This window comes from Gadus macrocephalus, chromosome 2 (assembly GCF_031168955.1).
Source record: "Gadus macrocephalus chromosome 2, ASM3116895v1".
NCBI lineage: Eukaryota > Metazoa > Chordata > Actinopteri > Gadiformes > Gadidae > Gadus > Gadus macrocephalus.
In genome coordinates, this window is record NC_082383.1 from 14,348,519 (window position 1) to 14,363,725 (window position 15,207).

Sequence of the window (15,207 nt, forward strand, 5' to 3'; positions counted from 1 at the left end):
TTCTATGTGTGTGTGTCTGTGTGTGTGTGTGTGTGTGTGTGTGTGTGTGTGTGTGTGTGTGTGTGTGTGTGTGTGTGTGTGTGTGTGTGTGTGTGTGTGTGTGTGTGTGTGTGTGTGTGTGTGTGTGTGTGTGTGTGTGTTGGCATGTGTGCATGTGCATGTGTGTGCACGTGTTTGTGAGTGTGAGTGTGTGTGAGTGTGAGTGTGAGTGTGAGTGTGTGTGTGTGTGTGTGTGTGTGTGAGTGTGTGTAAATGTGTGTGTGTGTGTGTGTGTGTGTATGAGTGTGTGTGTGTATGGATGCGTGTATCTGGAGTACGTGCACCTGTTTGATTATCGGTGCATGCTTGTCCCCAGATATCTCTTTCTCTCCATCTCTCGCCATATCTCTCCCACTCTCTGTAGCTCTGACCTTGCAGTCAGCCCTGGAGGTCGGAGCTCTCTGATCTGAGATACATATCATTGTGAGGGCTGGTAGCGGCGGTCCTGTAGATACGATTACGTGACCCACGCCAGATCGCAGGTCGGCGGGGGAATAGCTGCTGCTATCTCCGAGATCGCCGGGAGATAAGGCCATGCATTGTGCCGCAACGCTGTGTAATGTATCGGCCTTCTGAGCGACAGCTAGGGAAGGGAACGCTGAGGTGCACTCTAAATATTACTGCGGCTACACTGAAAAAAGTTTTTAGTTCAACTAATTAAAATTTTTTAGGGTAACAGTTCACATCTATATTGTATAAGTTGAGCCAATGAAAAAATAAAACTTGTCTCAAACTGTATTTTCTATGTCCATGGAAACTATATTTTAAGACTTGGCCAAAATCATATTTTCTTGTTAAAAGGAAGCCAATTAATTTAAATGTAATGTTTTATCTAACAAAAATATATAGATTTTATCAAACAATTGTTTATCATTTAATAAATACAACTAAATAGAAATTATTTGTTTTATCCAATCAAAGATATATATTTTATCAAACAAATATTTATTATTTCAGAAATACAACTAAATAGAAATTATTTGTTTTATCCAATCAAAGAGATATAATTTTATCAAACAAGTATTTATTATTTCAGAAACACAACTAAATAGAAATTATTTGCTTTATCCAATCAAAAAGATATATATTTTATCAAACAAATATTTATCATTTAAAATATAAAACTAAATAGAAATTATTTGTTTAATAAAAAATATATATATCAATAATTCTCATGACACATTGATATCAATTAACTAACTTATAAAATGATAAAACATGACATTTTACAGGGTATCTGCATGGTTGTAATTTAACACTTGAGAAATGGAATTCAAAAACAGTCAAAACCCTGATTTAAATTAACAGTGTTCCAAGTTACTAACGTTGGGATGCCAAATCTGGCTGAAATGTAAAGTCGTCCTGATTTAACCAAACAGTGTACAATTGCAAGACATCAACGGTGGGTTGCCAAACCTGGCTGAACTGTAAAATCCTCCTGATATAACCAAACAGTGTACAATCCCAAGACATTAACGGTGAGATGCCAAACCTGGCTGAACTGTAAAATCCTCCTGATATAACCAAACAGTGTACAATCCCAAGACATTAACAGTGAGATGCCAAACCTGGCTGAAATGTAAAATCCGTCAGTCAAGTCTCAAGTCAGTCAGTCAAGTCTCATGTCAGTCAGTCAGTCAAGTCTCAAGTTAGTCAGTCAGTCAAGTCTCAAGTTAGTCAGTCAAGTCTCAAGTCAGTCAGTCAGTCAAGGCGCAAGTAAGTCAGTCAGTCAAGTCTCAAGTCAGTCAGTCAAGTCTCAAGTCAGTCAGTCAGTCAAGTCTCTAGTCAGTCAGTCAGCTCTCAAATTAGTCACACCACATATGTATGCCAGCTAGTCAGCTGCAAAAGCAAACACTACTACTGACTAATGCTACTTTACTTGCTACTGTTACGATGCAACTAAGCTGTACTGTATAGCTGGTCGTAGAGCTTCTTGACCTTGGTGGTCATGCCTTTCGGGTCCAGCTCCATGAGGACTTTCTGGATATATTCAAATGTCTGTTTCAATGTCTTTGGATATTCCATATTGAGAACATAAAGGAGTCCCATGAGAATGGCGACAGCATTTGCGACAGACGGCAACTCGTTCACAACCTCTTGTCCCTCAAGTATAATGCCAATGTCTTTGGGTGCAGCTTGTGCATCTCTGATGATGTAGATTGCCATGGTTGCCCCCTGAAGAATGTGTTCAGCCTCTTCCTTCTCCGACACCTGGAAGAGAACAGAACGAACAGTAAAGAACATACAGTGCATTCGTAAAGTATTCAGACACCTTCACACCCCCCCCCCCCCCCCCCATATAGACTTAATTTTAAATGGATTCAATTAACTCATCTTTTTTATCATCAATCTAAACAATATCCCATCATGACAAAGCAAACTTTTTTTTTAACCCTTGTGCCGTCTTCGGGTCAAGGAAGGAGGAAGGGGGGAAGGGAGGAAAGAAGGAAGGTAGGAAGTAACCATAACAACCACTCATGCAATATGGGAAACACATGAAATAACCTGATAAAGAAAAATACTGCACAGAAAATATTACATTTTGTTAAATGGCAACTACAATGTAAACATGCTACTAATGAGATCCTTGCTTGTGTTGTATGAACTCTAAATGTACGACGCTTTGGATAAAAGCATCTGCTAAATGACATTGTAACAAACAAATTCCTTGACTTTCCACATGGAATATGCTTTTTAAACTTCCATGATATTCCAGAAATTCCATGATGCGTGGGAACCCCGGAAGATTATGCAGTAGATGTGGATGGATCACAGAGTTTCTCCTGACTAATGTTTCAGATTTGAGTTTGAATAGAATGTACCCCGATTGTTGAATATACAGTGCATTCGTAAACACTCATATCAAGTGGACAGTCTTAGCTAGCATTACACCTGTACAGTAATCTTGCCTTACCAGGAATTCTTGGACCAGATCATCCATTGATTCTCTCATGTTGATGATGAGACATTTGAGAGCGATCTCCCTCCTTGTACCGATATCAGTATCCTGCATGAAGACAGTGACAATGATTAATAATACTTGTTCAGTCCATCCATTCAATCAGTGTGAGTTGACAAAACATCTGTACATACCTTTTCTACAACTGGCAGGAGCTTTGTCTTCTCCCGAGTTGCTCCACCCTTCTTTCTGACAACCTGAATCAGTTCGATGCACTTCTCGTCAAGTTTCTCCATGAACCTTGCTTCAAGGGGTATTGTGGTTACTCTGTGGAACTCTGCATTTATCTAGGGAACATACATATATACAGTATAGAGAGATGGATAAATGACATGTGCCTCAGGCAAAAGCATGTGATTTAGCTTTACATTCATTTGATTACATTTTACATTTTGATCCATGTTATGAATAAAGCCAGTGTACCTCTTGGACTTCGAAGAGTGCTGGCCATCTCTCAATAATATCCTCCAAAGATGCTTTCTTGTTGACAATTTCTTGCCTCCGAAATGCGAACGTCTGAGCCATCTTCGCTCTTATTGTTTTGCCATTGTTCCTTTTCTTTACTTCAGTCAAAAGGGCTATTCTCTCTTGTTCCATGGACTCAGGGGTCTCGCCATGAGGTAGAGATGGGTAATGGTTAGACTCGGCTCTCCTGGGTTTTTTTATGTTCTTTGCTGGGTGGGCGTCGGTGGGGGATTTTCTTTTGACAGAATTCACAGTCAGCTCGTCAGATGATGAACTGTGTGATTTTAGGTATGTGCGATAGTTATACATCTTCGTCTTGAGCCTCTGTTTCCATCCGTAACTGTGGTTGAAGGACCCTGGTTCTTTCAGACAGGGGTGTGTCTGTGTGAGCGCCTGTGCCACTTCACTCAAGTCTGCATCACTAGGATAGGATCTGTACGAATAGACTTTGTCAGCGAGTCTTTCAAGTATGTCGGAAATCATTTTAGAGCTGGGAGTCAGTCTAACCTGGTTGCTCTGATACTCTGCATTTCCAGCCTTAAGTTGAGATTCTGTGGAAAGTGAGAAAGTAGGGATGATGAACACCTTGGGCCACTGCTCCTTTCTGAAGGTGTCCGAGGAAGCGTCGCTTACAGGTAATGTATCATCTGAGCATGCAGATGAAGAGATACTTGCATCATCTTGGCTGTGAACATTGGCCTCATTCACAGAGAGGTCAACTGGCTCAAAGACTAATGTCACAGGGGGGGGTTGAACAACCTTCAAAGTGGCAAGATCCTTCAGGTCTGAAGTTTTAGTCAAGTTAACCCAACTGCTGAAGTCAGCATCGTAGTACTGAAGCCGTATTTCATTAGTTAGACCAGAAATATTCTTTATTTCTTCGATGACTTCGTCAACGGAGCCAGGGATGCCATTCGGAAGCTCCAGCTTGATGCAACTGTCCTCTTCTAAAATCACCAGGAGCCGTGTGACACTCGCCATGTCTAGAGATCCTGTGAGTGGGAGGGAAAGAGAGGGAGAGACACCTTAGGTACCCATTAACCCCATACCAGATTGACAAATTAAACAATATAAACAAACAAAGAAATAGGTATAACTAAATTATTGACACTTAAAATTAGGACATTAGGCTTTCATTTCAACTAACATTTTCTCATTTAAGGGAGAATTCCGGTCATTTTCCAAATAAAGCTCTAGGTTCCTGAGTGCTACCATAGGAAAAGTCCTGAAAAAAATATGTCCAGCCACGATCGAGCTCCCCTGCTACTAGCTGCACAACAGGAAAAAACATATAAGAGATATTGACTCTTGCAAACCTTAAACGTGAATATATCGCTTCAGGGTGATAAGCCTCATTGTCCCAACTGTGTAGTCTGCCAAAGGGTAAGGATCAGTCAGTTGAGATGGCTCCAGAACTTCTATCTCCTTTGTAGGCGAGATTTCAAGTTGATAGGCTCTAAAGTGTTCCAGGTACCAAGCACTTAGTTTCCTAACAATGAAGACCAACTCCTTTTGGAGAACCACCATCTGGATGATTTCAATAAATGCAGGCATTCCTTCAAGTGAACCATGAGCAAGGATCATTCCAAGTCTGTAGTTAAATCCATTATAGGTGACGTTCTCGGCCAAAGACACTTCCTTCACGTTTGGGTTCTTGTGTTTCACAGCCCGTGCAATATCATCTTTCAGGACATCAATGCTAACAGTTGAGAACTTTTTCACTTCCAGGAGAGGTTTAGGAAAGCCACAGGTGTAAATATGGTGTGCCATGGATAATTGGTGTCTCTGTGCCAAGGACAACAACACATTTTTAAAGCATCGAGTGTGCCGCACAACTCTCTTAAAAAAGCTATGCTTCGCTTCGAATCGTAAAGTCCAAAGAGAAACTAAAGGGCCAAACTGACGAATTAGCTGTGGATAATGTTCTAAGAAGTGATGCTTAGGAAGCAAGTTGGTGTCTGGGAAAACCTCCTTGAACCGCACTCTATGCTCAGAGATTTTGAAATTCAAATAAGCTATTGTTTCATCAGTATGCACCGGTGTGACAACAAGGTCCACAATGTCCTTTAAGTCAGTGAGGAGATTCCAGGCAGGTTCATCAGCAGGCACTTTCTGCCCGAGGAGGAGTGGCAAAAACCTGATCAAACTCCAATTCTCGTGAGAATTGCCACCAACTGTTCTCCTAATTTTGTAGGTCAGTGGCACAGGATGGGGGCAATTTGCTTTATCAGTCCACTTGAAGGGGAAAGTTTTTATAGAGTCATTCAAAAAGTTCAAAGTAAAGTACTTCGAGGTGAGCACAGAGAGACACAGAGCTACTTCAACTGGAACAATTCCTTCAAATAAATCATGAACAATGTCAGGTGGAAAGCCAGTAGTGACATTAAAATGAGTAAGTTTTTCCGACAAAACACACCTCCTCTTAACACCAAAACAATTGACCAATGATTCTTCCTCAAGGGTTTTAAGATGTCTTCCGTGACCCTCCTCTGTCCTCAAAGAGAATGCTTCACTCCCTACGTCCCTTGTTTGAATTTCTAATTTCGTGGCTGTACAAAACCTACAAATGTATGCACCAGAAAAACTCTCCAAAAAACCAGCAATACCGTGGGCACCGAGGTTGTCAGCAACAACACATTGAATTGTTCCCTTTACACATTTCCCTAACTTGGGCACAAATATTCCATGTTGTTCCAAAATAAGGATATCACTAATCAAAGGTTCTAGAACAATGTCATATCCATACAACTTTACATCATCACTATTAATCAATGCAGCCAAGTAGATTGATGACAACGAAGAATGAGAACCAGGTGGCAGATTGCCTAAAATCCAATATATGGCACAGATTTTATGTTTTTTACGCGATGTGCCAAGGGGGTTGCACACCTCAAAATCATCTATATAGAGAATTAAGGAAACGGCACACTCATTTGAGAAAAGTGTGTTTTCTTTAAAAATTGCACCATCCCAGAGACATCTGTAAACCTGCTTCTCACTTAACACTGATTGAAGTTTCTCGTTCAAATTAACTGCACTGCTTAGGATAGTCTCACAGTTCAAAACCTGCTGCAACGTTTTTAGTACAGGAATATATTGAAAAGACCTTCTGTTCTTTTGGTCAATTACAAATTCTACTGGTTCCACTACACTAAACTTAGTAATATAATATTTGTTGCGCTTCCATGCAGTAGACAATGGGCCTTGTGTTCCGATAGCGAGTTGAATAGGATGTGATGTGCAGATTTCTGTGGCTAAGTCTTGGACAAGTGATCCATCTACTTGACAATTGTGAGCCCCTAAAAACTGAGTGATAGTCTTCTGGGTGACCGGCACAGAAACAGTCCCAATGAGATATTGCAGTTCCTCAAGGAGTAAATTTACAGCTGCACTTGACACCAGGTAACTATGTTCTAATTTCAGTAAAACTGAGGCTAATTTTAGCTCAACATCTTTTGTCAAATCTCTAGGTTCTTCAAAAGTTGGTTCATCAAATAGTAAATCTTCATTCAACTCAGTGTCACTGTTACTTGAATCTAAAGCAGAGGGATTGACGATTGACCTGTGAACTATTCCAGGTTTTAAATCTCCAACTGTACACACTTTGTGTTTTCTCCATTTGTGAGTGTGAAAACTTCCATATATGTTGGTTTGATATGAACAATCAACATACATACAAGGAACTGATTCATTATTCTTCAAATGTTGGCCAATGTGGTGAAAAAAGTCAGTTTCAGTAGAAAGTTGCGAGTACCCACAAACGTGGCACTTCAAATGTGAGATCTCTTCTGTTGAGGATTGCTGAGAAAAGTGGTTTGTAGAAAGATGCTTCTTTAAAGCATTCCATGTTTTACATGAAAATGGACAGTTTTCATATAGACAGAGGTAAGGATGGTGCCTTCCATAATGTTGATGATCTAGTCTATAATGCTTAAGCAATTCAGATCTTCTGGTACATGAATAGTCACAGTCCTTGCACCTCCACATTCATCAGATACCTGAGGAAACAAAAGAAGAAAAAAAAATTGAGGGACAAGCGAACCCCCCCCCCCCCAAACAGTAAAAAGTGAGAGTCTCCAAACAACTGTTCTAGGGCGTTTGTCTGTGTCTCTCTGCTTCTATCTCTGTCCTACCTTAACAGCAGCGATGATAAGGTCGTGGCTGAAGAGATCTTTCCACCGATGATAGAGGAATGTGATGATATCCTAGCTAGAGTGAGTGAGAAAGACAGTTTGATTATCTCATTCTTTGTAAACATAACAAATTTAAATATTCAAATCAATGACAGATTATGATTTAACTTTAATGCAAACAATGTACTGTTGGAGACCTGTGTGGACACCCATATAGAGACGTGCGTGTATGTGTGTGTTAAGGCTGAAGTTACCTAACTATCTGTTTAATCTATGTTCGTAGTACAACCCTCTGGTAACGTTAGCAATGTTTCTCATACATAGGCTTTACCTGGGCACCTGTCTTGAGTTTAACTCTGTTTATTTTAATTAATGTCTGTGAAAAATTAGGTTTCAAAATCATGAAAATAACAAAAACAGTATTCTCTGCTCTAGGCGCTAAAAAGCAACTGAACAGCCTGGAAAAGAAACTGAACCGCCTGGTTCATGCTGAACTCCCTTATAAAAGTACACAATTTAAAACAGGTCTTGTTTGAGTAGTCTTAGGGACAAGCAACATGGATGATATTTATAAAAAAATAACATTTTGTTGTTATAATTCGGCACCTATTTTGTAGGCAAATGTAGACTTATTTCAGTAAAAAAAACAAAACTTAAATGACCATGATGACTGACACACACACACACACACACATTTGCTAAATAAATGTATAATAAAATATAATTAACTACCCACAGAGATCTTAAGAATTAACATATGAATAAGTATATGAAATTATGTTTAAAGTCATGGAACAATAAGCAGTATCATCTGCTCTGAAATGCTGGAGGTGTGTGGAGATACTGTACTCTGTCAAGCTGCCTGCAGAACTCCCTTATAAAAATAAGAAAAAAAAAACCATTTACAACAAGCCTTGTTTAGAGGAGTCTAGGATAAACAACATAGATAATATTGAAAAGATAACATTCATTAGCCACTTCAATGTAATTCGGCACATATTCTGTAGTTAAATGTGGACTCATTTCGGTAACAATGTAACTTAAATGACCAGTTACCAGGCGATCCATCACAATCATCGTTGCGTTAATTTGACGGTTTTTTTCAATGGAGTTCAGTATTGACGTTACTCACGTGGAAGGAAATTCCCATCAAACTATCAAACTAGTCAGTGCAGAGGGGTATTCCATCAAAGTAGCTAACGAAAGCGGCTATTAGTTGATTAAGCCTGGTTAGAACTAGCGCCAACTTCTACTTGAGGCTAAAGCCGTTCCATCAACGCAGTTCAGCCGCGCCTTGCTCAGGTTAGTTCAAGCCAGGCTAACGTTATCCTGGATTACGCGCGTTCACGAGATATGTAACCAGCGTTGAATAAACCGTGAATGTCGAATCATCGATCAAATGTCCGAAAATGTCCGAAAAGGACCGAGCGGGATCTTTTCCAGCGGATTGCCATAGTATGGCAAGCAGAGTGTGCCACAATTCGACTTCAATGAAACGCGTTCTGGAAAACCGGAACGCGTTCTGGCGCGCGTGCTGGCGTTTCAGAACGCGTTTCATTGAAGTCGAATTGTGGCACACTCGGCTTGCCATACTTGTGGAGGTCTATGAGGAGTACACGCATATAATAACTCAAAAAGGGAACACCGTAACCAATAATAGAAACAGAGAGGCTGCCTGACACAAAAATCGGCGATCTGTTGAATGCATGAGTAGTATTAAGCGTAACATATTTTAATATAATATTGACCATGGATTTTAAAGCAGGTAGATAGTCTCGAGTTAACGTGTCGGACTTGCACCCGGTCGTCCGGGGTTCTATCCCCACGCAAGTAATAGTAATATAGGAAGGATTACTAGAGAAATCAAATAACTTTTCATGCCAATTATTTTCCATTTCTTTGAATATTCTTAATTAGGGAATTAATACAATTAATAAAGGTTATTACAAAATGAAGCCAACGCCAAGAATACTAGCATTAGTCTGGACGCGAACTCGGGTCGCGCATATCACTCGCAGTGCTGCTAGACCATTCACCCAGCAGCTGATTAGTGATCACGCGATAATACATACATTTGTGTGAAAATGTGTTGTGAAAATAGCCACAGTTATAATAGATATAGCAATTAATTGAATTATTTAATTTGCATCATTAGACCCTTAGTGAAAATATACGCTGTTTGTACTTTATATATGTACATCTATGACAAAATTGTGAGGACTAGTTTTGGCGGAACCTTCTGATGGTAGCCTACAATTGTTGCTGACAGATGGATTTCTCTGAAACACCGCTCAAGTTAGCCTGACAGTTAACCTGCTCCCGACCAGGTTAGTTTGGTCGGATAAATTGCCATGGTTACTTAGCGGAAATTCCCTTAAGTCATATTGATGGAACGCAACTCTAGCTGAAAGAAGCCAGCCAACGCTGATTGGCAATAGCCAATCAGCGTTGAGCTTGACCCGACGTCACTGGCAGAGAGTAGTGAGCTTGGACAGAAGCATACGGCCGACATCTTTCTTTATTCTGTGTGGAAATAGTAACATAGTTACGCCATTAAATGCTTTTATGGAAACATTTTTAGCGAGAAATGTGCATTTTACTTTCATAATGTTCGCTCGGTGAATGTGAAGGATGTTTGGTTTGATAGTTATGACGAAGAGGGAACGCTCCGTTCACTTGCATGGACAGAGACTCTGGTTACTAAGCAACCTCAACGTCTTGGCGGACTATATATCTGCTGATCAACACTACGAATGCTGGAAACACAGCAGACACACCATGTGAAGTTATTTAAAACGATTATTGTTATTTATATCCGAGATTATTTAATCTAACCCGATCTAAACTCTATCACCCAAACACGGCGGCGTTTGGGTTTCCTACCTCGGACTCCAGCGCAGCCATGTCCATGGCAGCCACGGCCGGCAACTTTCTTTATTCTGGGTGGAAATAGTAACATATTTACGCCATTAAATGCGTTTACGGAAACATTTCTAGCGAGAAATGTGCATTTTACTTTCATAAGGTTCGCTCGGTGAATGTGAAGGATGTTTGGTTTGATAGTTATGACGAAGAGTGAACGCTCCGTTCACTTGCATGGACAGAGTCTCTGATTGCTAAGCAACCTCAACGTCTTGGCGGACTATTTCTCTGCTGATCAACACTACGAATGCTGGAAACACACCAGACACACCATGTGAAGTTATTTAACCCGATTATTGTTATTTATATCCGAGATTATTTAATCTAACCCGATCCAAGCTCTATCATCCACCCAAACACGGCGGCGTTTGGGTTTCCTTCCTCGGACTCCTAAATCCAGCGCAGCCACAGGCTGGGGGGGGGGGGTCTCATCTACGCGCGTTACGCGCGTATCTGACAATTTTTGACACAAAATGGTCAAGCAACATTTTAGCTGCGTTACGCGCGTACATGGTACGCGAGGTACGCGCTTGGTGTGTTCGCAAAATGGTGCTGTGCCGATTTACAAACGTCGTATACGAGTGAGAGTATTTAGAAATACACTGCAATAAAACCGCATACCAATGTCAAATAAACCACATATTAAATGAGTTTCACTTATATTACCTTTTAATTAATGTTGAGGTCACGTTACATGGTTCTTGCACCATTTTTAAAGTCAAATTTAAGACTTTTTAAGACTTTTTAAGACAAACACATACATAAATTAAGACCCAAAAAATTTCAGAAAAATTATTTGATAGAAAAGGTGTGTATAATTGAGTCACTTATCGATCAACCGTAGCCGTAGTACTAGCAGTAGTGGTACTCTTGCAAAGTTATCTCGGAAGCGCGTGGACACGACGATACGCGAACACATTAACGCACCCGTGTCACCCATAGTCACCCATGACCCGTCGCTTAGCAACCGGACACGCTGGGGTTGATATGTTACCGGACTACTGTAACTACTAGTACGGAGTGATAACAAAGACATGAATCAGGCAATAAATCCACCGTCCTTGACAGCGGTCAAGTTTGGAGTGCGGAGTGGACCAAATGCGAACTACTGCAGCTTTCCTAAGTTAAACCCCAAACTAATCGGAATAAGTTTATGCATGTCGATTATAGCAGACTACACCACCTCTTCTGTAGCCGAATAGAATTATATTACGAACAGATAATTGTATTCCGATTGAGGCGTATTATATGATCCTTTTCTATTCCGATTGAGCTGTTCTTCCGCTGATCTATGCGGATCAGATGTGTCCATGTAAACACGGCTGACAGTGAACACACACACACACACACACACACACACACACACACACACACACACACACACACACACACACACACACACACACACACACACACACACACACACACACACACGCTTTGAAGCCGAACTTCCTTATTCGAATATAATGCGAATATCAAAAATAAATCAAAATTCAAACGAATATTAGGCAGCCCTTAATATTCGAACCTGTTATGGCAGGCCAAGAGGGAGAGCGTCGGAGAACCCGACGCAGTCTACTCATAATATTGTAATGACCACGGAAGAGGCATTGAATGAAGTATTGATTAGACAGCGATTTATTAGATACCTAATAAACCGTCGGAACACGCAGGACCGGTAACCATAGCAACGCCGGTAAACAAACCCCGCGAAGCCCAATCCAGGTCTTACTGAAGGAATTTAATGGTCAAAATATTATTAATAAATATTCGAATATTAATATTAATAAACAAACAAACTTCGAATATGATTTTTGGCAAAAGGTCAAAGCCCGTCACACAATTTAATAAATTTACTGTTTGGAATACTTACATTAAAATGATCCAGCATGAACTGTGATCCATAGTACCGCGATAAGACATGGCTGTCAGTGTCGTCCGTGGGCCAGTACCTCACATGGATATCCATCTGTTTGCTTTTAGTGGTTTTGTTCACTCATCGAACATGAGGACGTACTGTTTATCGTTTACGCTGCGTGACAGCTCTCTTTTTATGAAAGATGCAATCCCGTATTTGGCAAGATAGGCCGTTTTGTTTTCACCGCAGGTGAACGACTTCGCAAACTCAGAATCTGGGAACATATCAGCCAAGACGTTACTAATGTCCTCGTTCGATTTGAAGGAATTATGTCTGCTCACCGTGTGGAGAACCCACAATACCTCTGCCTTCTGGGTTTCTGGTGGCGACACAAAGCCGGTTAACGCCGTCTGATGTGAAGTACTAGCCACGGATGCTGAACTTTTCAGTCCACTTCTTTCAAATAATACGGGCATCGGTGTAGTCCCGCTAGCTGCCACGGAGTATATCGGATATATTTCTGCGACCTCATGTGGGACTCAAGAGCTTTTGCTCCCATGGTCCCTAGTATGAATGCCTTTCGGGATAAACGACACCTTGCCTCGTCACCTGCCTTCTCCAACCACCCCCGAAACGTATCCTCCTCAAACCATTTCTCATTGAATTTGCACTGTCCCATCCTGAAAGTAGCGCAAGTTGGCCCAATGATGTCAACCGTCACTAGCTAAAAGTAGCGCCAGCAAGCTAGCCTACAGACGCAGCTGCAGGCTGCAGATGCAACCGGCCCCCCGATGACTGATGTCAACGTTAACGTAACGTAACACTCCTGAAAATGCCGTAATTAAAAGACGCATTAGGTGATTTGTTGTGCGCGACAATTTCCCTTAGTCTTAAAAAAACCTCTGCAAAATTTAATACCTAGAGCAAATTTACAGTAAATTTAAGACAATTTATGGCCTTAATTTTACACAAAAAAAATTAAGACTTTTTAAGACTTTTTAAGGACCCGCGGGAACCATGCGTTAGCTACACTAGGCTAGCTAGCAAGCTACATTTAGTTAGCACCTACCAGAGAAATAGCCAGTGACAAACAGAGAAATAACAGCATTAAAAACAGCAGCATATGATTATTGTTGTTTTCACTTACCAGAATATAATCCGTAAAATGTGGATATGATGCTACCAGTCTCTCTCTGGCGCAGGAACAGGTCCAGGTCGGTTGATGCCGCGTGGTCTCTGCTCAAGTTTAGTTTTATGTGCGAATGCGCATGTGCGGCGAACCTATGCGTAATCCTAAAATTATGCATTTGTCAAAACAGAAATGTCTTGGTTTGAGCTCTTTGCGAAATTTAATGTAAAAATATTTATTTTAAACAATTTAATAAATGAAAAAATATTAATTGGAAAAGTAAAACAAATAATATTAAACTGCATGGAAGGACAATTATAAATTGGATGAAGTACAGCTCGAAAACATTATTACTGCGGCTAGGTTAAAACGTAAACGACGCTAAGACGTTAAAACAGCATTTTTGATTTTTTGTCGATTTGTTTTTTGATTAATGTTTCTTGTTAAAACTATTTAAAAGGCAATTATGATTATATATATATATATATATATATATATATATATATATATATATGTATAGAAGTTTGTATGTTTAGGGTATCCTATAAAATCTTTTGCTATCCCAACCAACTCAACTCTTAGTTTGGAGTAAAACGTTTTGCAATGCCCCCTCGCAGAAGATCAGGTCCATATTTACCTTTGGATATTGGCCTTTTTTGGGAGGAGAGGTTTAAAGGTTCACTCCTGGCCTGAAACAGAAAGAATATACATCCCCATTGTACCTCTACCTATTGGACCTTGAGTAGATCTCCCATAATGCACTCTGGTACCACTGTATCACTGACCTCTGACCTCGGCAGGGGTCCACAGTTGAAGACCACTAGTGCGAGCAAAATGAGCTTGGTGACAAAGGGGCATAAAGCTTGGATGGATTTTCTAATTATAGCTTGTGAGAGGTTTTCGATTAGCTTCAATATACTTGATTTATGACACCGCACCCATAGGGGTTTTTGGGTGGGGAGGGCGTAAACAGAGTGTCGGGAGTGGCACAACCCAGGTACGTCTATATATTTAACTGGATCTTCCATTTCCATACTGCTACTTAAAGATTTAAATTATTTTATTTTTTCTACATCATTCTTCACTTATTTTTAGTTCATTGTGTGACAGCTATTTTAATGGATTGTATCCTGTGACTGACTACACACAGTTGTTTATTGTGTGACACCTATTTTAATGGATTGTATATTGTGACTCCGCACTCTTGAAAGAGGAGTAGGTGAAGAAAGCATTTCCCTGGTAGTTGTACTTTTGGTGACTTGTGTGTGTGTGTGGCCAGTAAAGGAGAACGATTCTGTCTCCTGAGCTGGGTTTGTGCTCTCTCGTCCTGCAGGTGAGGGTCGTACTGATGTCACGACATCCACAGGATGTCTCTATCTGTCTTTCCCTTCTTTCCACTTGAAAACATCTCTTTCCAGTTCAAATATACTTTTATTGATTCAGTTGTTCTTTTTGTTAAATTATTCAATCGCTAACTCTCTCTCTAACTTGCTCACTCAGGATCGATTGAAGACGGATGCCCATATGCACGGTATACACAAATCCATAAATATTCATAACATATAGGCATACCATATATATTCATTCCTTCCAATTCAAATAATTGCACACACACACACACACACACACAAACGCACGCACACACACACACACACACACACACACACACACACACACACACACACACACACACACACACACA

At 40.4% G+C, this 15,207-nt stretch overlaps 1 protein-coding gene across 4 annotated transcripts; it reads right to left on the bottom strand.

Annotated features, from left to right (window-relative positions):
* Positions 1-666: 666 nt before the first annotated feature.
* On the bottom strand, positions 667-13,838 carry LOC132450740 (uncharacterized). 4 transcript variants are annotated; one of them, XM_060042853.1, is made up of 9 exons: positions 13,524-13,838; positions 7,597-10,535; positions 4,780-7,461; positions 4,097-4,455; positions 3,971-4,014; positions 3,422-3,896; positions 3,133-3,285; positions 2,954-3,046; positions 667-2,250 (listed from the first exon to the last, which is right to left on the bottom strand). In XM_060042853.1, exons 4-9 carry the CDS (start codon positions 4,442-4,444, stop codon positions 1,939-1,941), a joined length of 1,425 nt encoding a protein of 474 aa, XP_059898836.1. In that variant the 5' UTR covers positions 4,445-4,455; positions 4,780-7,461; positions 7,597-10,535; positions 13,524-13,838; the 3' UTR covers positions 667-1,938. The 4 variants fall into 4 exon arrangements, with proteins under 4 accessions (XP_059898836.1, XP_059898828.1, XP_059898820.1 ...); XM_060042845.1 differs by lacking the exon at positions 4,780-7,461 and having other exon boundaries at positions 3,422-4,455; positions 7,597-7,672; XM_060042837.1 differs by lacking the exon at positions 4,780-7,461 and having other exon boundaries at positions 3,422-4,455.
* Positions 13,839-15,207: the final 1,369 nt, after the last annotated feature.